The sequence below is a fragment of the Phaenicophaeus curvirostris genome, chromosome 1 (genome assembly GCF_032191515.1).
Source record: "Phaenicophaeus curvirostris isolate KB17595 chromosome 1, BPBGC_Pcur_1.0, whole genome shotgun sequence".
Taxonomy (NCBI): domain Eukaryota; kingdom Metazoa; phylum Chordata; class Aves; order Cuculiformes; family Cuculidae; genus Phaenicophaeus; species Phaenicophaeus curvirostris.
Window position 1 is genome coordinate 37,351,760 of NC_091392.1, and position 23,704 is coordinate 37,375,463.

General features: G+C 36.8%; 1 protein-coding gene across 8 annotated transcripts in view; it reads left to right on the top strand.

Annotated features, from left to right (window-relative positions):
- The window catches only part of ANKS1B (ankyrin repeat and sterile alpha motif domain containing 1B), a 427,837-nt gene that overhangs the window by 86,933 nt on the left and 317,200 nt on the right, over positions 1-23,704 (top strand). For all 8 annotated transcript variants that reach the window (XM_069852975.1, XM_069852979.1, XM_069852978.1 and 5 more), the window contains one exon: positions 21,239-21,379. In XM_069852975.1, the coding sequence (XP_069709076.1) occupies positions 21,239-21,379 (141 nt within the window). The remainder of the gene's footprint in view (positions 1-21,238; positions 21,380-23,704) is intronic.

Genomic DNA, 23,704 nt, shown 5'->3' on the forward strand with positions numbered 1-23,704 from the left:
CTAGGTGTTTTTGTACAGAGGCATTTAAGTTGAGCCCTGAATGAAGATGACTTACTGTCTCAACTGGCCAGAATTCCTTTGTGCTGCTCTTCAGCTGCTTTTCTACTGGCCTGTGTCCTTTCTCCAGACTCTGAGAATCTATTGTTGGCACTGGCATCAAACTGGAAGGAGCAGGATGGATTTAGGTTCCTCTCTCCTGCCTAAACCTAGTTTAAAGCTCTCTTTACCGGTTCGGCAAGCCTATGAACAAAAATGCACTTCCCTTCTGTGACAGATGGGCCCCATCAGCCCCCAGTAGGCCAGGTTTCTCAGAGTGAGTCCCATGGTCTAAGAAGCTGAACCCTTAGCTGTGGTACCAGTCCTGTAACCATTTGTTGATTTGTGAGATTCGACTGGTCCTCTGAAACCCTTCGCCTGGGTAGATTGGAGCATAGATAGCTTTTTTTCATCAGAGTCCTTTACTGCTTCTCCTAGGGCTCTGTAATTCTTCTTGATACACTTCAGACTGGTCCTGACCCATGCAGTGATGACCATGTGGAACAGCAGCAGCAATCTAAAATAGTCAGTGGACTACACGAGTCTTAGTAGTCTCTCAGTGACATCCCTGATACGATCCCCGAGTAAGCAGCACACCTCTCTAGAGAGTGCATCAGGTCATCAAGTAGGTGCCTCTGTACCTCTCAGAAGAGAGTCGTCTTCTACTATCGCCCAGGCAGCAAGCAAATACAAAGGTAAATTAGGCAATACAGTTTTTGAGATTTTATCCATTTGTGTATTGAACTAAATGTGAAAACAAATCTTCAAAAATCAGAATTATTTAAAGCCTGTTGTGGGTCTCTCCTACTAGTATACCCAGGTTTTCTTTTAAAGAAAACTAGAATCGGGGTGATGGGTACACACTCTCAATATGAACTCAGGATACAGGGCAGGGCTGCTTTGCATCAGAAAAGGAGTTTGCTCTCAGTTTTGACGCAGTCTTTTGGTTTTGGGGATGTGCTTCCTTCCCTTGATATGCAGACTTCTTGTATAGTGCATGGGTGGTACAAGAACCCACACGCCCTATAAGGAGCCATCAAAGACTAATTAGGAATGTTTAGCTCTGGAAATGGGTACAAAGGTGAAGGTTGCCAAACTACTCTGGGGGCAGGACCAGCAAGCATGGTTGTGGAAGAAGTGTGATAGTAAAGTGATGACTGAAGAAACTTAAATAAATATTTATGTATAAGAATGTGGAGGTACAGAGAGAATGAGAGAAGTGGAGACATATATAGATATGGAGAGTCAGGAATAGATTCCTTGGATATGTATTAAAGAAGAGAAGGATTCTTACAGCTTTTTCTGACTTTAATTTTCTCCTCCCTGAGAAGCTTCTGTAAAAGTCTCAGTAGAGTAAGTGGGATCTTCTCTGTTATGGTTATTGATTGTGCTAGCGTCAGCTCTGAAGAGGTGTAGAAGTCAGGTCCCTGTCAATGCATCAGATGATGTCCCTTCCCAGACAAATGTTTCCAGAGACAATGACTAGTGCAGGCTTTTCAACTTCTTCTGTACTCCAGTGATCTGAACAGGTTCCAAAACCCAAGTCATGACCCTTTGTGACCCTTAGGGAAAACAAAAAGCAAAGGAACTCGCTGTTAAGAGACAACTGCATTTTTTGTATCATGCTGTTGTTCAGAGAAATGGGAGACCAAGACTGGGGAATTTCTATTTGGAATAGTAGTTTGTGGGTCAAAAACTTTAAGATGGAGCAAGGAGCGTTAGGAGCCACGTCCTTAGGCTAGCAGGAGCACATGAAAGAGAAAGCGTCAGGAAGCAGTGTGTTTTAAAGCATTTTTTTTAACAATTAGTTCTGTTGAAAATTTCCAAATCACTTGTGGTACTGCACTGGCTAAATAAGGTTTAGATCGATTCAGGGCTTCAGAAAGGAGGGTCTGTCTATCTTGGATCCGGAGCCTGGAATTCTTTCCTGAATCTAGGTACAAACCTCTTATTTGGAAGATCAGATCTCACTGGTTTTGTTTACTGTAAGGATAGTGAGGATGTCTGCTTCTTAATACAGTAACTTAGTAAAAGGCTTTGCCTGGAAAGTGGAAGAATGGGGTTCAGTTCTCTCTGTGTCACAAGGGTGTGTTTTAACATTGCATTTGTAGTCGCCCAAATAAAAAGACTGAGCATCAGCCTGTTGTTCTCCAGTGTTCTTTCTGAATTTTATTACCACTGAAAGCAGGACTTAGGACTTCCTATTCACTAGCAAATTCAGTTCCTTTTCTGGCCTTGGGCATCTTGCACTGTTTGTTGCTCAGTGACACAGCACCTGTAGAATACTACGTTTTCTTTTGAAGATGTTGTGGGTTGGAACTCTCTAAGGTCAAGGACAGAATTGAATCCATTCTTCCATTTGCTGAGTTATTGAACAATTAGTCACCCAATCACTTAGCAAGTTGTTCTGGTTTAGATTAATGCAGATCCTTCTTTTAATCAAATTTGCATTGAAAACACTACACATTTTATCACTTAATACGCTTCTGTTGGCAGGTGTGTAACGTGATGTAAGGTATCAATAAAACCAGAGGTTTATGTGCTCATAGTATTTTAAAGTCAAATAAGAAACTGAGTTTACACAACTGGAGTGAAACTGAAAAAGAGCCTTCTGGAAGAAAGTTTTGCGTTTCACAGAATCACAGAATAACCAGGTTGGAAGAGACCCACCAGATCATTGAGTCCAACCATTCCTATCAAAAGTTTAGTCACCTGAGTTCTGAATTGCTACTCAGCTCTGTATTGACTCTTAAGTTTCCTCAGGGAAGGGAAGAGCTGAGTAGGAAAACTGAAGGGCAGGATCTTGAGGACTGAAAGGCATGAACATCTATCAGGGGAGGGAGTACAATGGATCACTAAAAATAAGGAGCATAAGAATAGACACCACAGTATAGATGTAAATAGGAATAGATCTGGCAATGACTAAAAATTTCCCCACGGGACACTTCTATTCCAAAAGCTTAAAGGGAAACTGGGAAAATTTTGAGGTTCTGGAAACGCAGGCTGTGTTAGCTTCCTGAATGAGGAGAGCAGTTAATGAAGGGGATGAAAATTGTGAATGCTTGTTTGCTGAATAGCGAACAGTCAGATGAGAATAAGTTAATGTGATCATGTGGTCTCTTGTTTGAAGAGTATGTTGTAAAGATTAAGCTAAAGAAAGTAAAGTCATTAAAACATGGATATTATGAGATATCAGAAAACTCTCTGCTCATTGCCTCCACAAAATTAAAGGCCAGACTGAATGTAATTTTGCAATTGGAAATGTAGGTTATTAAGCCACTTGAGAGACAACTTCAAAAAGGCATTGTTTGCATTGGAATTGTCCGTTTTTCTCAAAGGCTTGTACTCTGAGTGGGATTTATGGTGGATTCATAGATTTTCACTCTCAGTTCCTTTCAGCCATTTTTCCCCATTTTGGTTATTGTAACTCAAATACACTCTTTAGTTCCTCTGTGTATGCAAAGTCATGGAAAGCCCTTATAGTTGCTGCACAGGCGAGCTGTAAAAGCTTTATACTTGTGTATTGGTCAGTGCTAACATATTAGTATTTCTCTGTTTGCTAAATCTAAAACTTCCACTGCAAATAATAAGAATTTGATTGTTCAGCAAGTCAGAACAGGAGCTGTGCTTCAAAACGTGTTCCAGAAAACGTGAGGTGGAAAAAAAATAACACACAATAACTTACAGTAGTTTCAGTTTTCAAAAAATTAAATGTATAATTCAAAAAATATTTATTTTCCAATAGATGGCAGTCTGGCTCAGTAATTTCAAGAACAAAAGCAACAGTCTTATGTAAGAGTTTTCCAACTTTTTTTTCATTGCTACATTAAAATCATACATTTTTAACACAGCTGATAGTACAAAATGCTTAAAAGCAAACACCTGTAATTCTTATAAAAGGAAAATTTGTTGGCCATCCTTGTATAGATTTAAACTACAAATTAAAATATCAGGACTAAATTTAGAGATGTATTACAATGCAGAGCTTACACATCGAGTATGTGTTCAAACAAACCATGTGAATTCACGAGCAATTAAGAAAATTTATTTAGGTATAACTTGCACAGCCAGGATCCAGAAAAATTAAGTGTGTCAGGGACGAACAGAAGAATGTTAAAGTGTATAGTGTGAGGAATCTTCTTGAGCTCCTGCGAGTAAATTGCTTTAATTTATGTTCCTCTGTCCTTGGAGTAGTAACTAACACTATTTATTACTGGTTTCTTGTCGGGATTGAGATTCCTGTGTATATATTCATGTGAGAACAAATTATGCTAAATGTGATATTAAAACCAGAAATATGCTGCATTTATTGCAATGTATTTACTCATTGTGTTTCTAAATTTTAAAAAAAAAATTAGAAAGGAGAACTATGAGCTTTAAAATTTTGTAAGAAAAAATTCCTGTGGATACCAGAGCATGAGATGTTATTTTTCATTTGCTTTGGACAGCCTGTGACTGCAAAACAAAAAAATAGGGTATTAAGAGCCTCTGCATTTCCATATGCATGTGTTGAGTATATATGGATTTGCAAGAGGTACATGTTGGATGCAATACATCTCAATCTTTTCCTTTCATAAATTTGATATTTTGTTTTAATGATTTTTTCTTAAAATTGATTCTTAAAAAGAGGTTCTTCTTATTCTGTGTTCAAGAGTTTATTATATATTTCTAGTCCTTACTTAGAATGAATTTGAAAAGTGTTATTTTCTTTTAACTGAATAACTGTTCTCCATATTTTTTGAGGTCATGGGAATTTTTGAACTAAAACTGACTTTAAAATAATAAAAATCTGTCATATGCACACACTCAAAAAACCCCGAAGCTTTGAATTAAAGTTTTTTCTTCACATACGTCCCTTTAATCTTGTGTGATAGGTGGTTGCTTGCAATGTTTGCTTTTACTTTTATACTATTGTGCTCAGAAGCATAATACATAAACTACATTATTGATTTCCAAGGGCAAATGCAATATCTTACTGTCTTTTGGATGTGTGATGTGAGTTTAGATTAAAGAAGACATAGTTCCAGAAAGTACCTTTATGCTGTTAAGAGCAGAGTGTTTGTTAAAGGATTTCTCTTAACTACCTGGAATAAATACTGAGAAACTTAAGTTATAAAATGCCTCTGTTTTTACTTTTTAAACTTACAGAATAAAACTGAGGATACTAAAAACTATACTATTATAGTGACTGCGCTACAGAGGGTTTTTACAGAAGTGGCAGCAGTATATCTAATGAAATTTAATGTGGTATTATAATAGATAATAAAGTCTGGCAGTAGTAATTTAAATTTAAACATGCAGAAAGGTCCTGTGTAGTCTCAGGAAAAGATTTGGATTTCATCACAAGTGTATAGATGTCAATTTCTGTTTAATGCTGTCATCCAGAAAGGGAATTTGATACTTTTGTACATTAAGAGAGAGAAGAAGTAATATACTTAAAACATGTTACGTTAACATTATTGAAAACAGTCATGGTGCATATTCAAAGAGAAGATTTCCATTTTACTCTCTTATGGCAGAAAATCAAGAAGATGAGGGTATGTAAAGGCAACAAAACAATGACCGTGTTTGGTTTGTATCTAAGGGAAGATTTCAAAGGATTTCGAATTGTGTACTTTTGAAAGAAGATGGCTAAGAATGAATATACTAAAGGTGAATGAAATTTATACATGATCCTTTAGAAATCAGTTATTCTTATTCATTTTTTTTCCCCCTGAGGCAAAGAAACAATTATTTTTTTTTATTAAAAGTGCACATATAAGAAAAGGTTATTTTTTTTTTAAATTTTGCAAGTTAATAATCACAGGAATTTGTTGAAGAATATTGATGTAAACAATTTCTTAACATTATTTAATAATACTGATTTTTTTAAAACATGATAAATAAATTGCCACACGCATACGTAATTGGACAGGCTGATTAAATATTTCAGAAAACTGAACGTGGTAAATAAGTAAGGGCTGGGCAGAAATATTATAATGGCTAAGAGAGACCAGAGATAGTGGATAAAATGATTACTGTCTGGTAGCCTTTAACAATATCACACACTTGCATAGAGGCATTATTGAGAGAGGGAGACAAAATTCCACATGGCAATAATGATAAGCAAGCCAGAAGCATATACAATGGCTGACTAATGAGAATACATTAAAAACACGTTCAAGAACAATTTTGGTTACTTATTCATTAGGGAATAGTAAGACAATCAGCCCTGATTGTTTGGGGCTCCAAGGAAGGAAGCAGATAGATTTTATATTATTTAATATCTTAATATTTATTGAATTAAATGATATAGCTTCACTGTATTTTGCAGGTACTTATGGTGTTAAAAAAAAGAGATTTGTACTGATGGTCAGTGTTTAGAATATGGTTGCTTAATTCCCTTTTTAGAATAGTGATAAATAATTTATGTATTGCAAAAATTTGACATTGCAAGAATTTTATATTAAATTTCTCTTTAACTCTTAAGACCTAGTTCAGTTATGGATCTCATTTTACGAGCATATGCTGTCTCTAATTTCTGTGGGAAATAAAAATATGAAGGCCATCTCTTGCAGGCTACGTGAACGTTACTTTTTAAGATTCCCTTGTCACAAAGGTCTGCCCACTCTCTGAAAATAAGATTACACTACTTTAGAAATGTTTTTTAAAAGCTCCCATCCAACTGAAACCCATCTGTTAGTCCCAGTTTCTAATGCACAGAGTGGTATTTCCCACTGAGAAGAGCTCTTACTGCTGTTACTTTTTCCTTTAGACTCTTATAATGTGACTACCAGTAGCAAGCATCCAATTGGTCAATATAGAATTACCAACTTGCTATAAGCTACTTTACAAAATGATTTCTAAATTCTATCTAAACATGAGCTGGTCATCACAAAGAAGCAGAGTACCAACTAGATGCAAGTTTTGTCCCTTCTCTTAGGTAGTTTACCTTGCCAAGGGAAGTTCAGATGTTTTTAATGTATCCTTTCCTAACCTATGCTCGGTAGTTATTAAGATAGACAGAAAAAATAACTTATTGGTTATGCTATGCTTCTTTTGTAAAGATTTCTGTGTTAGAGGGATCCTAACAGTAGCCATGTGGAACTCTACACAGAATAATTTCCCTTGTGGCATGCTTCACAGCCAACTAAATTAGCCTGCAGCTTCCTGCTACTGCAATTTCTGGTAGAAGTATTGCTAGACAGTTCTCCAGCATGCTGTGTAGGCATACCCTGTAAGACAGTCAGCATTTATTTAAGAGTATAAAATCCTGAAACATGACAACACTTAGTGTGGTTTAAACTACATGGAATGCAGTATAACTAGGGCAAGGTGCTGGCCAAGCCACCGGTTTGTCTAATCTGCATTAAAAAGTACTTACTCCTTTTCCAGAATGATTTTCTGGAATATTTAACCAGTCTGTCTAATTATATATGCGTGGCAAATTCCTTGACTATCAGATACTTGCAGGAATATAGCTTACAGACAAATGAATCTCTTTGACTGCTGTTATGTGTTTAGGTTGCACTGGTGAATCCTAAATGTATCTAATCCTTTTGCTCCAACCCGTCACGTTGTTTACCGCAATGACCCTGTGTTGCAGAATATGTGCTGTATTTAGAGGCATTTTCTTTTATTGGCCAAGTATATATATATTTATTCTCCTATGGTAAAATCTGACACAGTAGGAAAGAAATAGTTTGTGCTCACCTTCCATAACTTGCGATACTTGTTCTTTCCTAAAGCTTTTTTTTTTCCTAAGTAAGTAATCCTAGCATTTTCAGGTTTATTTTGTGTGTAAATCTTGCCATGCTAGCAACTACTTCACTTGCCCTGCTGTGGACTCTTTCATCTTAGCTAAATCTCTTTTACATAAGAATCTCAGATAGGGATGTAGCTTTTTTTCCATATAAAGTAATTATAATATAAGCTTTTCAGATCAAAGAGCTCATTTGTCTGTATGGCTATAAAGCTGTATGTAAATTCGAGGTGCTCTGGAAATGTCTAGTAATATTTTATCTACTCAGGAATTCGGTTGGACAGCTATATTTTATTAAATTAACCATGGTAGATTTTTGCATTTTTTCACAAGGATCGTTTTAGTTCAGATACTGTTGTATGTTGTAGTACTGAGCACATGTGATTTGAAAATTAACCTCTATTTTGTTTTACTTAGATAAATATCAAAATAAGTCTACTAACCTCAACAGATTAGCCAGCATTCAGGGAGTCTATCAGAACTGATCTTGAGATCATCTTCCCAAAATGAAGTGTATTTGCTTTAATTAAATACTTTTTTTGTGTGTGTTATTCAGTGCTTTAGAGATAAGTGCTGGGTTGGTTTCTTTTTGACATCCCTGAGCTGCCTGTGCTATTGTGAGCACTGCTGCCAGGCTTACATAGCAGGACACGTCTCTTCCACTTCTTCCATGCCCTCAGTGTCCATGAACCTGTGAGTATGCAGTAGAGTACAACACAATGTCCATTTTAAGTCTCCAACTTCTTTTGATATCTTGTAAGAGAATTTCAGTCACTTCTGAAGAACAGAAAGAGAAGTTAATATGATGAGATTTCCATGCAGATAGGTGGTTTTGCATTACTAATGTCAACTCTGTCATGTTATTACAAAATCAAATCATCAGGAAGACTGATGACTTTTGCTCTTGTTAGTATATCAGTCAACAGAGGTGTTTCCCTGAAGGCATGGCCTTCCCTAGAGGTCTGCAAAAAATTGATCATGGACTTCCACTCTGCATTTCCCTTGGGTTTGTCCTCTCAGACTTTTTTCCAGTGTTCTAGCCAGAATCAGGTTCTTTTCAACATGATCTTCCTTGATTCTCTTAAAATTCACTTTCTCCCTACTTGATCAGGTTATAATCAGTAGAGCTGCTGAAATCCCAAGGGTAGGATTCAGCTGCCTTAACATTAAGTATCTCAAGTCACTGTGGATGGACACGGTGCCTTTTGTATTGGGCTAACATGGACTATATCATGCCTTCAGGAGCAGCAATTGAGGGTCAACAGCTACCCTTTAGTATCTAAAATGACACTGGTTGCCTATGCTTGGAGGCTGAATCCCACCATAAGCTCTCAAGTCAGTTGCATAAACAACCATCTAGTGCTGTTCTGGTCAGCAGCTCAGACATCTACACAGGGCTGGAAAAAAGGTCTTGGAAAGTCACGGTGTTTTGGAGTGGCACTTAGAGGCTAGGCAGGGTGCTCAAAGATAGGCACTGGACCTCAATGTAGGGGCAACTGAATCAAGATCTGAAAGGAGGTTGTAGAGAGGAGGGAGCTGGCCTATACTCCCAAGTGACAGGGGACAGAACAAGAGGGAATGGCCTCAAGCTCCTCCAGGGGAGGTTCAGGCTGGACATTAGAAAAAACTTTTTCATGGAAAGGGTCATTGGGCACTGGAACAGGCTGCCCAGGGAGGTTGTTGGGTCACCATCCCTGGAGGTGTTTAAAAGACGGGTGGATGAGGTGCTGAGGGGCATGGTTTAGTGATTTGTGGGAATGGTTGGATTCGATAATCTGGTGGGTCTTTTCCAACCTAGTGATTCTATGATTCTAAGATACAAATGGTCCATCAATAGGTTTGCAGCATTAACATTTAAGGATTGAGAATCATTTGTGAAATACTAGTAATCTGGTCTAATGCATTTGAGCAAAATAGCATGTGACAAAATATAGGATCTGTATGAAAACATTGAAGTGCTATTAAGTTTTAATTTCTGAAAACTTAGTTTTACTCCATTGAAAACTGAGTTTTGAAAGTTTGTAGAAAGCCTGAGCTTGAACATGTGAGAGATTTGTTTTTCACAGTCATATGTAGATATTTACTGTAGGGGAAAGATAACTTAGTAAATGAGGAAAGAAGGAGAAAGAACGCTTTAAAATATACTCTTTTCTAACCTGCAATCTTAAACAAGAAATACATCATTCTAGAGCATTTTAGCTTTTGTTGGTTTTGCATATTACAGAACTGGGTATTTCTGTAATTTAATTTCTAGAACTCTATCACTGTTGGCAGCAGGTACCAAAGCATGTTTTATTTTGTTTTTTAATACGTAGTGGCTTTAGAATAAATGACACTTCTACAAAGTCAACAGGATACAAATTGTAGAGGGGAAAAAAAAAATTAAAATCTTAAATATCTTTTTTTTATATACCTAAAGTCAACAGCGATCTCATGTCTAATCTTTTAGTATAAGAATGAAGTTAAGCTTGGAACTGACAATAAAGCCTGATAATCACCATCTGACAGGAAATGCACATGAAGAGTGAGAACCATATGGATGTGTCTTTCAGTTGTTTTCTGTAGTGAGGGGAACAGTGCAGTTTTATCCCTATGGTGTAAACAGAAGATGGAGCTTACTAATCGATCAGAGCTATGTGAACCCCTGCCGGATCCATTAAGGGGTGGAGATAAGTGTCAATGTCTGCTTTCACTATATCGTAGTCTATGATTCTTTTGAAGCTGAATAAGTAGGTGCATTGTTAGCAGCAGAAGTCCCACTTTCCCTTCTTCCGTGTTTCTTGATAGGAGGTACACAAGTAATGCTAATGGTAAATATTCTGCCATATTTCACAGGCATTGCATTCTGTTGACAGATTTTTTTCCATCCCTGTGAATGAACTCAGCAAGCAGAAAAATAAATAGCAGAAAAAGACATTGGACATTCTTATACCTCTATAAAATATAAGATCAGGAGTAATTAAGAGCTGAGGGGGAACTGCCTGATATTTACTATGCATTAGAAACGTTTGCCCTGCAATTAATACAGATCAACAGTGTACTATAAATGCACCCCTTAGCTTTTCTGTAGCTTCAGTATATACAGAATTACTAGGTTGGAAAAGACCTCCAGGATCATCGAGTCCAACCATTCCTATCAACCAATAAGCCATGTACTTGAGCACCTCATTCACCCATCTTTTAAACGCCTCCAGGGATGGTGACTCAACCACCTCCCTGGGCAGCCTGTTCCAGTGCCCAATGACCCTTTCCATGAATTTTTTTTTTTCTGATGTCCAGCCTGAACCTCCCCTGGTGGAACTTGAGGCCATTGCCCCTTGTCTTGTTCCCTGTCACTTAGAAGAAGAGGCCAGCTCCCTCCTCTCTACAACCTCCTTTCAGGTAGTTGTAGAGAGCAATGAGGTCTCCCCTCAGCCTCCTCAAGGCTAAACAACCCCAGATCTCTCAGCCACTCCTCATAAGACTTGTTCTCCAGCTCCTTCACCAGCTTCGTTGCTTTTCTCTGGATATGCTCCAGAGCCTCAACATCCTTCTTGTGGTGAGGGGCCCAGAACTGAACACAGTATACGAGGTGCGGTCTCACCAGTGCTGAAACTCTTGTATGAGTTCAGTGTTATAAGTTTTTTAAATTGAGATTAGAAGCAGAAACCAGGGTTACTTGACCATACACACATCTTTTTTTTTGTGCTAGTTTCTTTGGTTTTCAGAGGGATGTAAGAATTGAATGATTTGCAAGATTTTTGATCATCTGTTTTCTTTTCCCTTGATATCTGTCCTTCCTAAACTTGTTGTAAGTTTCAATTTTGGGCCATGAGGGAATATCTCAGAAGAGGCTCTTCAATTTTATTTGCTTCAGTAGTTATTTGAGGTTAAGAAGTTCCTATTAATACTGCTGCTATTATTTCTGTTGATATTGGTTCTCTGCCCAATATCTTTGCAATATGAACTGTTCACAGCCTGCAAAGAAGCAGCCTCAGCACTGCCTGTCAATCTTAGACAAAAATAATATTAAAATGTAAAACTGTTTTATTCCTATGCTGATCTTTCCTTTACTCATTAATAGTTAATTCCTTGTGAGTATTGGAATATTTACTACCTTGCCCTTGTCTCTGTCCAACATGATGTTTCCTTTAAGGAACCTCAATCATTTTAGCAGATCACTTACTTAGCCATAGGTGCTTCATAATAAATAGTGTTACACAGGTGTTATAGATGAGGACATGCTACTGACTGACTTGTTTATCTGTGTTTTATAGGACCATTAAGAATCATAGAATCATAGAATAACCAGGTTGGAAGAGACCCACCAGATCATCGAGTCCAACCATTCCTATCAAACACTAAACCATGCCCCTCAGCACCTCGTCCACCCGTGCCTTAAACACCTCCAGGGAAGGTGACTCAACCACCTCCCTGGGCAGCCTGTTCCAGTGCCCAATGACCCTTTCTGTGAGGAATTTTTTCCTAATGTCCAGCCTAAACCTCCCCTGGTGGAGCTTGAGGCCAGACTCTATATGATGACTGGCTGAAGAAAGGATTTTAAATATTAGCTCTTCAGCTGCCTAGGAATATGTCTGGAAAACAACATAAAGGTGTGCTTGTATTGCGGTAGACCTGTACTTACTACGTTGAATCTGCCACAGGCAGAAAGAACAGTACAGATGAGCTAACACAGGAAGAGCAACCAATGTTCTAAATATTCTGGTAGTACTGGTTATTGCGATCACTGTTATATAAGACAAGAAAAAGCAGCTTGCAATATGTGAGCTTCTCACTGGCAGGTTTTCATACCAACCACAGAAAAACTTTGCCTTCCTAGTGACGATGATGTTGCATTCTACCTCCGTCTGCTTTGTAAATCAGGCTGCATTGAGAGCTGTTGTCCACTTGATAGCATTCTGCATCTCTTATGGGTGTGTGTGATCCTTTTTCTTGTACTGCTAGAAGAGTCTGAGCTCTTGCATGTTTTACTGAGATCAAAGGTAGACTATTATTTGTCTGATCTTTTCCAGTTAGGCCTTCAGCTTCTAGAGCACTCTGACCTGCCTTTCAAGGTGTTTCAACTGATTGTCAGCTATTCTACTGCATTATTTTTATGTTATATTTAGTACTTCAGTGACAATATGACAAACTGCTAGTGTTTTGTTACTGGTGGATCTGAAGAGAATCTAGTACAAATGTTTTTCAAGGCCTTTTTGATTATCTGCTCTTAACCAGCATCTTCAGCTGACTAACCCACTGCTATATATAGTTCCTCTTTAGATTGGCTTTGTCTATTCAGGTATGATTTTCTCTTATGTCTTTCATTAAGCCAACAGCAATTTAATGGAATAATAACTGCATTTTCAGTAACACACTTCAACTGAGAATATGTGTGCTAAATGAAAACCTGTGCACTGGAGGAGTAGTAAAGTGGTGACTTCTGCCTACTCCCTCGACACCTGATTTTCCCCCTACTTTAATTTCTTTTCCTTCTGCTCTATTTCATGACAAATAATTTATTTTCTTTAAGTTTCATCATTCTGCCACCCACTTATCCACCCTCTCTTTCACAACTTTAAAAAAAGAAAAATACATGTTTTACAGCTGATGTACTTTGCAATTACATTGCACTGGGTTTTTCAAATGCTATATGTTAGCATTAAGATAGTATAGGGATATTAAATACAGTGATGCCTCTGTAGTTATTCTACAAGCAGTATTTTATTTCTGTGACATTTGTAGCCAAAAATGCTGATTGTTACTCTGAATTATATTTTTTTCCTTTATGCAAAGGCAAATGTGCTTAAGCTTTTAATTCTATTTAATATTTCTAAAAATATTAACACTTTATTTTGCCTTTCCTCAGGCTCTTATACCCTTCATTATCAGTCTCTTATTTTTCCACTGGTATATGAGTTTTTCACAGTGAGTCACATTTCAGAATGAGTCATGTGCATATTGATTCAGGGAGACACATAAGCCTGTCGTTAACATGAGAAATCCCATTAACTTAATGGGAACTATTCATGTGCTTAAACTTAAAGACTCAAAAAATGAGTTACCAAATTCCTGCATTTTGCATAGCCTGAATTTATGTAAACCCTTCCTACATACCAACTTAGGTCAACTCTATGGTGCTTGAGGGCTGGAAGGGTATCCCTAGAAATACCATAGGGTGTCCCTTGCAGTCTATATGGCTTGCTGGGTTGAATTCTGTTATGAGGCTTTATGCTTCAATGTGCTAATTTCATTTCCCTTGGTCAAGAAAAGCACTTGAAGTGCTTTGATGTTAAGTATTTGAAATTATTACTAAGTGTGCAAATGGTCTGATTTAGGAGCATTACGTACATGCTCAAATTTAGACAAGTGCTTAAAAGACAGGTTCACTTTACCTAATGTTAAGAAGGAGAAATTAATTTGGAAGGCAATTCAATCCTGTCCCAAACAGAGATATTAGGGTGCAATAAATAAGTACTTATATTCCCATTCATTAAAGACAACTAGTTTGACCCATAGATGAAACAAATAGCTCAGATTAAATGCTTAGCTTTTCAACAGTTCAGACTAGTTTAAAAAATGATGCTCTAAGTGCTTTTTTGAATTAGGACAGCATGTAATTCAGCTTCAGCTAATACTTCATCCCATTAATTTCACACTGAAAAACAAATGCAGTGTATATTTTCCAAGATATCTAAACCTGAAGATTCTATAGGCTCCATCAACTACGTAGTTCCTAAATACTGTCTTATTATGGTTAAATTATAGTTACTAAAAGCACTTATCGTTCCATTCTCTGCCATTTTTTGATTTATTCAGTTCTTCAGTTTTCTGTCATTTGAAAATCTTCACCCACGTGGCAAAATTAAGCAGGAGTTAGAAAAGAGTGAAGATTTTTACTGAAGTACACCAAGGTGTCTGTTGTTTTACACTTAAGATTTACACACAAAATATCAGATCACTAAATATGAGTATCCTAGTAGTGTCTTTATATATAGATGCAATTCCTTTCACATGGAGATTTCCACACTCAGTTCAAAAGCTTTTATGTGAAAAACAAATTAGCCAGATCAACCTTTTTACTACTACGTGACACACTGTTTATGGGCCATTTTTTTGTTTTACTTTCTTATTTAGCAAATGAAAAGCTATTTAAGTCTTGAAAAATACCTTTCTTTACCCACTGATAAAACAATCAGTATCTTTTTAGTCTGTGCTTGATATTTCCTGATTACTTAATAGCTTGTTAGGTTTTTGAATCCTAAAACTTGTTGCATCATATGGCCTTGTTCAGTGTATATTGTGCTTGCCATGTAGTTCCAAGGTGTATTTCTTGCATAATATCAGATCTTGCTCTGAAGAGAGAATGATTAATTTCTGGGGTGCTCTTCATGATAGATGTCAATAGCACTTGCCCACTGAGGGGCAGTAACTACACATCCATGTTTTTTTCATCATACATGTGAATTAATCATGTTTACTTTAAGTTAATACATTTCACAGTTGTTACATGTAATTGACTACCATGACTGATGACTTTTTGGTGACATCAAGTTACAGTAATTTCTTCCCAAGCATTTCACTGCTTCAGTCAAAGTTGATTTTGTTTTGGTTGTTTTGTTTTGGTTGTTTTTTTTATTAAATGGAGCCTAGTCAGAAAATACTATCATATGCATCTTGGCTTATGTGCAGTTATGTAGAGGTGAAGATTCTCCTGTCTGGGACTACTGGAACTTGCATTTCCAGGGTGTTTAATCTCACATGCTATTGAAAATGGTCACAAAATATCTCATGCTGGTTCCTAATGTAACCTGGCACTGCTGCAAACTTGCCTTCACAATTTCAGTATAGCCAGGAAAAAAGGAACACAAACTTATTGGCCACCTGGCATAAGTTTAAATGACACGTCCGGTATTCCACAAGGATTATGACAGAGACAGGTACAGTGTTCAGATGCTTCAGGTACAAGATCATCCTTGTTCTCCTGGTGTTTCCTTGCTGAATACAGGAGGTGCAGTCAAACCGTGACCAGTCTCGTGGAGAATGAAATGATGAAGTATATGTAGACTAAGAATATATTTGTGGAAGAGTGGCTGCAGATGTGCGGTGTAAGGTGGAGGACAAGATAATAAGGATGGAAAATGGAAAAAAAACACCAAGCAGGGAGAAGGCTGCCTCAGGGGGTTGGGAAAGGTGTGCCCAGACCATCAAAACGTTCACTGCTGTTTGTCTGTAAGACACAGACTGTCTTGTAAAGGAGGCTCCTCCTTGTCAGGATCACTGCTGCATCCCACAAGGGCGCGTTTGGTTGATGTAGGGACCCTGCTGTGGAAAAAATAGTAACTGACGGTGTTACATTTTGTGCCCAGATGCTGTTTTTTGCTCTCCTGCTTCTATCAGGCATTTTCCCCTCGGAAGAGCCTGGGCAGCAGCAGGGGGAGCACTGAAAGCACAGGAACACTATCCCGGCTCCTCTGTCTCTGGCTTTGCTGCTGCAGCTGCCGGGAACAGCAGCAGCAGAGAACAACCTGCTCAGACCAATTTATAGAGGATATGCAGGAACTTATTAGTTCTTAGCATAACATCAAAATATAGCAATACACTATAGAACCGTATTTCTCAAATTTGTATTTTATGACATAATTACATATTCTTTGGGCCAGGCAAAGGAAAGGTAGAGGCATACCTCTGTACCCCAATGGTTAGGAGCATATGAAGTATTTGCATTTCCTATGGCTGACAAACTGTTTCTTCAGAAGAAACCTCCTACAGACTTCATTGTTCCAGACTGAGTGGTAACATTTAGCTTATCAAATGTCTGGTTGCTTTCTACCTTCCATAATCAGTGGGAGTTTGCCTTCCAGATTTTGTCTTTCCTACTCCACTTCAGAAAGCTTATTTTCTTAATATGTGATATGCTGCAAGATAAATAGCTGACATTAGTATCCCGAACTATGATGCAATAACCAACAGTAAAGTTCCTGTCATTTTGTATCTTTTACAATTTCACTGATGCTATTGTCCTCTACTGGATTTGCAAGGGTATTTACAATACTTCTGCAAATGGGTGATAATTATGCAAAAACAGAGATATAAGAAGTAAAGAAAGTTGGTTTTTTTTCTAATATTTGGTTTTAGATTTCACTGGACTACTACAGGAAACTCTGTATCCTGAAATGAGGGAACTAAATCAAATTTTAGCTAGCAATGGCTGCTTACAAAAGTCAAGTGGACCAGTTTTCATTAAAAACTGAGAAAAAGAGGGAATAAAAGGAAATAAGAGGGTTTATATGACTTACTGTATTCACAGAGAAAATTTGTCTAGATAATGAGGTCATATGGTAGCCAGGAAATCATTGACATCTGCAAAAAAAGAAAGTCAAAACTTTACATATGTTTTATACATGCTATTAAGGTTTTAGAGCTGTGAGCCTAGTAGCTAATAATTAAGATTAAAGAGGCTTTTTTTGGTTGTTTCCTTGTTCTACTTTTAAATGTGGGACAGGCTCTTTTTTTTTTCTTTGTCCATGCTCATCATTCTTTCTGTCATTAAATATTGTTTTACTTTCTTAGATCAGGAGAGAGATGTCAAGTTATTGTGATAACCAATCTGATGGACATATATGTACTGAGAGAACAAATAGCCTGTTTACAGAATAAAGTATTCTTCAGTCTAACATATCCTACTGGGCACATTTTCCCTTTTGTGTGGATGGAGACATGAAGCAAAAGGCTTCCATACCTAAATTTTCAGAGGCATAATCTAAATGTTCATCAGATATGAAAATTAGAGGTGATATGTCAGGCCCAGTAGAATCTGAGGAGAACTTGCCACTAATTGTAATGATTAAATGTCCTTGCTAGATCTTAATATTCCTTTACTGCTTATATCATTATCCTCTCTTTTTTTAGTTATGGAGAAATTATTAGTCTCTTATTGCTATAAACAATTAATTTGGTGTTCCAGTTAAAACCAGAACTTAAATTAATCTTCTCTTCTGTATCAATGTCTTGTGGTTTTCCTCTCTGTTTATATATTTTTATATTTTATACCTAGTATTTGTCAAAGATTTCTTCTTTTTGAGGGTATATTATGCTTATACTTATGTCTGTTCTAGCCTAGGCAGAGTTGACCTCTTTGAAGCTTATTATTACAGTTTATGTTGACTTCACCATTTCATAATGTCAAGTTCAATTAATTGAGCAACTATGATCTAAGTGGCATTTTCTAACTACATTTAGTTTTTGTTTTTGGAGTCAAAACAGGCATGAATAAAAGGTTCTCAATTGCGTCTGTTTTTCTTTAGGTGACAGAAATTTCTCTCTCTCTCTCTCTCTCTCTCTCTCTCTCTTTCTCTCTTTCTCTCTTTCTCTCTTTCTCTCTTTCTCTCTTTCTCTCTTCTCTCTTCTCTCTTTCTCTCTTTCTCTCTCTCTCTTTCTCTCTTTCTCTCTTTCTCTCTTTCTCTCTTTCTCTCTTTCTCTCTTTCTCTCTTTCTCTCTTTCTCTCATCCCTAAAACTCTCTCCACAGGGCTATTTCAAGGCTTCCCAGCAGCACACACAAAATTAGATTTTCACATCCAGGGGATCTCCGAGGAGGCAAAATTAAATTATACAATGAACAAATGAGGGTGTTCTGGGAAAGGAATGAAGGCGAGGAAAGAATAGCAGGAAACTAGGTGGTCTGGATTGGAAGTTTTATGGGCTTATGTGCCTGAAGTCTGTGGATTGACTGTAGATCTTTCTGTATCTCTCCTGCCTCCTCCAGGTGCATCCCTCTCCCCAGGGAATGCAAACGTAGTCTGCCCTATTTCGGGGACTTGACTCCCCTTTTCCCATGCAAATCCTTCATTCCTCTTTGCAAATGCATCTCTCTCCCTGCAGCAACTCCCACTTATAACTTTGCACCTGTTGCCTGGGAAGAACAGGGCTTCTGGCAGCAGGGATGGATGAGAAAGGTGATGGAAAGAACTGTTTATTGACCTTTCACATGCATTTTTCCTAATGCTTCTTTTTTAGTACTTTATTAGTAGCAGAAATCTGGTCAAGACAGAAATCAGTCATTAAGTATAAAAAAAGCCAACTCCTCTCTGCAGTAGTCTTTAAATTAGACTGCATCGTGTAATTCATACCTGGAGTGTCTGGTTGCGTAAGAGTACTAGTCATTTTGTTCCAATAGTGCATCTAATGAACTCTGTCATTGATTGTTCCTTTTTGGAATGATCAGGAAATCTGCCTGTATAATATGCCCCACTTCTTCTCCTTCATGTTGATAGCATTAATATAAATTTCTGTGACCCTCACTTTATTCAGGCTATTTATCTAAAATAAGTCTATTGGAAATAATTCAACTGTGTCTCATTCTGCTTGTGTATTTTTCTACTGTTCATCAACGTTTGCTTGGATTTTTTTTTTTTCTGCTCAGATCCTGTAATAGCTAAATACTCACATGTTCTCCATTGAATGATTCAAATGTGTTGAATCTCATTATTCAACTTCCTTTAGTTGTGTTAAAAAATTCTTTCTGATAATATGTGTGTGTATTTTTTACCTTTAGAAGGTGTATTGACTGTACTTTTTTTTTCTTTTGTGACTTTTGTCTTCATCCCCGTACACTGGTTTTTAAGGTCACACAGCTAGTGTGTTACCTGCTTTCCTGTACCTAGCACTGTTGCAGTTCTTTGCTTTTTGCTCCAGAGGGCAAGAAGCACTTTGTTCTCTGGTACAACAATTCTGAGATTTAAAATATAAACATGGGGCAGCCACTACGGAAGATGGCATCATAAATAGAAAGGAAAGACCTGTAGTCCGATTTCTTTGTCTATGCAAATTCATAGCGGTAATAGTCCTTTACAACCCACACCCTGCAGAGTTAAGCCCATCCTTTTAATAATCTGGGTAAGAATACTGGTTGCTATGGCAACACATTCTGTGGTACCACTTGACTGTCAAAATAACCTCATGAAATATCATGCTAAGAATGTTTTAGAAATTGACTTTTCAAATAAAAAGGAAAATAAATCCCCCTAACTCTAGATGATATGTCTAGATTCAAGAAGTCTGCAACAAGGGAACAACCATTTTTTAACTGAGGGGGGATCAGACTAGTGGCGATGAATATATCATATTTCTCATCTTTGGCAAGTATTAGAATTTAGAAACTTTTTTTCTGCTTAAATTAATGATGCACCAACCACATCTGTGTATAAGAAGCTAGCAGAACAGTCCGAGGTTAAGTGGTCCTTAGATGTTACACCATTTGATTTAATACCTGTCTGTGCGGTGCCTTTGCTTCCCTTATGGTTTCCATCAACTTCTGTTCATCTTCAGAACTGCTGTTGTTACTTCACTTCTTTTGCTCCCTACTTTTCCTTCACTTCTGCTTTCCCTTTCTTGCAGCAGATGCCAAACGTCTTTATTCTATTGACTAAAATAATCTGCAGTTAAGTGGATTCCTAAAAATTTTTATATGGGCTTTATAGGTAGGCTGCACAAAAAAAGTCGAGCAGGCTAGAACAGCTATTACATCTTTCAATTTAAATATGAACAAAGAATTAAGATGTGAGTAAAATTTCAGTTTTTTTAAACGAGATTTTTAAAATTGTTTGTTACTGATTTAACTCTCCTTCTCCTCCTGAAATCAATAAAAGTTGCCACTGTTATTTGGTCAGTTGTGGTAGACTGTCCTGCTTAGCAAAACAACCTAAATATAATATGGTTTTATTTATTAAATATAACATTATTATAAATAATAATAACTCTTCCCTTTTTTCTGGCTGTCATAAAAATTTAGGATACTTGTTTACACTTGTTCCCTTGTCAATGACACCAATACAGAAGCCTCAATGCACAAAACTGAATGACTTTTCCCCGTATCTTTCATCCCCTCTAGTTGGTGAAAAAAAATAAGACAGGTCAACATTAAATTCAATTTTTGCGTACAAAATAAACTAACGTGTTTATTATTCGTAAATAGAACATAAAAATTGAAACCTCATATTTTGATTGAATTTATCTGCTTTCTGCAAACGTCTTGGACTGATTCAGGTAAATTATTTAATAAATCTGTACTTTTCTGAACACAGCAGATGACTACCAAAGCAAGTTCCCCTTAGCTTATATTATTTCCCTCCTAAGGATAGTATTTTTTTTATATGTTACTTTTTATTGTCTGTGGGACAATAAAAGATGTTAAAGCAAACTTTTAAGTAAAGTTAAGAAGAAAATGAAGACCTATTTTTAATATATGTTATTATGTTCACTCGTATTTAAAGTATCATTGCAGATAGGACAATATGCACCTTTCTTAGAAAGTGGATTTTCATACAGCAGCTTGTCAGTTGAATAGTTACTTTGTGTTAAAATAGCAGTTCATATTTTGGTATTTATAATTGGGAAAGTTTTCAATTCTTTTCATAAAGGAAAAGGTTTCCTTACAATATATCATTGTGTTTAATATGAAAGTAATTTTTCTTTATACACAGAGGCCTTCGTCAACGTGTTTGTCACAAAGAGAGGAAGATGATGATGATGCAGGTGAAAATACTTGTGGTCCTTCAGGTTTATGGGAGGCTTTGACACCTTGTAATGGATGCAGGAACCTTGGATTTCCCATGCTTGCACAGGTATAAGTTTACTTTTAATCATAAAACATTAACTAAAGAATAACTACTTAATCTCTTCTCTGTCTTACATTTTACAGTAATTTCTAGTCTTCCCTTATTCCCTTTGTAATTGTTACCATCAGTCTTCATTTTAACCTCAAAATCAGGTTTTCAAGTTAAATGTCAAGTTTTCATCATCTTGGTGCAATGCTCGTCTGGATGAATTTAATATGGAAACTGTTTAATGTTTATTACCCCCATTTTAGACAGATAGTTTTTATGTTGCATAGCTTTCTCTTCTGATTCAATTTGGAAAGAAATTTTGAAGTCACATAGTTTCCTTTGGGATAAGTACTGTATTTTTGACATTTTCCAATTGATGTAATATCATCTCAGCTACTGTCTTTAAAGAATTAAATGAAGACTTCGTGCATAACTCAACTGATGTAAGAATATAGCATGAGACTTCTCTTTGAAGATTATGTAAGGTAAAAAACAAAGTCCCCAAACATTTTCAAAAGCTCATGAGAAAGAATATATTCCGAGGAGAATAAATAAAATGAGAAATATACTTGGCTCGAAGTCTCAGCAATTCTCAGACCATACCAACCTGCAGTATCCACCAAGGCACACCAACAGCTGTGTCCTGAACAAGTGATGTTGTATTGATGCAGAACAGGATGATGTTTATTGCTGCATCTGGGTCTCCCTTGTTCTCTCCCCCGACTCTAGTTTAGCACTCTAATTTCTGTAAGTTTTTCCCCTGTGCTTTACTTGTAGCACTGAATGGAGGCCAGCCAAATTTCTGATTATAAATGTCTGTTTTTTTCGGTTGCATCCTTACTTGACACTGCATTTAAATAGCTTTGTCAGATTCTTGTGTACTAGATTGGAGTTACATATCCTGTCTCACCACACTCGGTACACTGTTGCTTTCATACCGTGACTTGAGGTTTTATTTCCTTTAGTCTCATGGGCCTTGCACCTGTTTGAAGTCAATGCTAAAGCTTCCACTGCAGTCAATGGAAACAGGATATGGCAACTAACATGCTTGAATGACAATGAGCAGTGCCCTTTCTTTTAATAAGGCGCTTTTATATTCCTTTCCCCTTTCAGTAGCTGGTTTCTAGTTCATACTATCTATCATCTTAGACATTTGGCAAGGTGCAGAGCTCTTTGAATTACCCTGATTTACAATAGGAGAGCCATAGTTACTAGTCTCTCATTTTTAAGAATTTGTTTCAAAAATATTTCTTAAATAGAACTTTGCTCACTTAAATATGTATCCATATGGTTCAATTATTGTGAAACTTCCCTATGATGAACATATATGACACTTATATGCAGTATATCATTTCTGTCTGTACTGTGCTGGGCTGTGTCTTTTCAGAAAGGGCTGTTATGAAAAGTTCTGTGTAATTTGTTCTGAAGGTATCATTTAAAAACTAACCTAACAGTAATAAAGTTATTCTGAAAATAAACATGTCCTTTTTACAGTCTCAAAATCGGTGAAATCTTTGAGGAACGTGGTGGAAAACTTTGTGTCTTGTAAAAATTTCAGGGTTTTAGAAAGTGCCCAATTCTAGATGAGAATGGAACTAATAACCAGCTTCCTGCACCTCCAAAATAATTAAAAAAAAGCTCCAGAATTCAAGGATACATAGCTGGATTTTGGGAGACTGAAATTTACATGACTCTTCTTGTTTTCAGAAAGACTAGATTACATTTGTTGGTTATGAGCTATGGTTAATGTGGGGCTATTTCCTTTTTCTGAAACTGGTCTTTTTTGGGGGCAGAAATTCTATCCTTGGTAAAACTGATGCACATTTTTGTGAAAAATATTGGCTTCTACAAATGAGTATTTTTATGTCTGAAAAAAAAACTTTTTTAGGAAATTCTAGACTCCGTATTTCTGGCTGCCCATCAGTACAGAAGAAAAACCTTTTTCCCCCAGGTATAACTATCTTATACAGATTCCAGAATTTCTAATTATCTTAAATACCAGCACCATAAAAACAAATTCAAAAACTTTCAAAGATGTATAACCCCCAAAGCACTTCTGCAGCAGTCTCAAATTCTAGCATTACAGGCTCCATTAGAAACAGTTCACTGTGCAGTGACATGCCTGCTAGACTGAGACAAAGCTTTTATAAATGGTATGATAGTACTAGACCCTCTTCCATAGATCTCCAGTTCTTATAAACTCTTCCTACAGTAACTACCAGGGTTTTTAATGCTTTAATGTAATGGTTGTATTTCTGGCCATTATGAAAATATAATACTAATGAACATTATTTCTGTCCCAGAGCTGGAATAAAAGAATATAATATTTCATACAGAATTTTC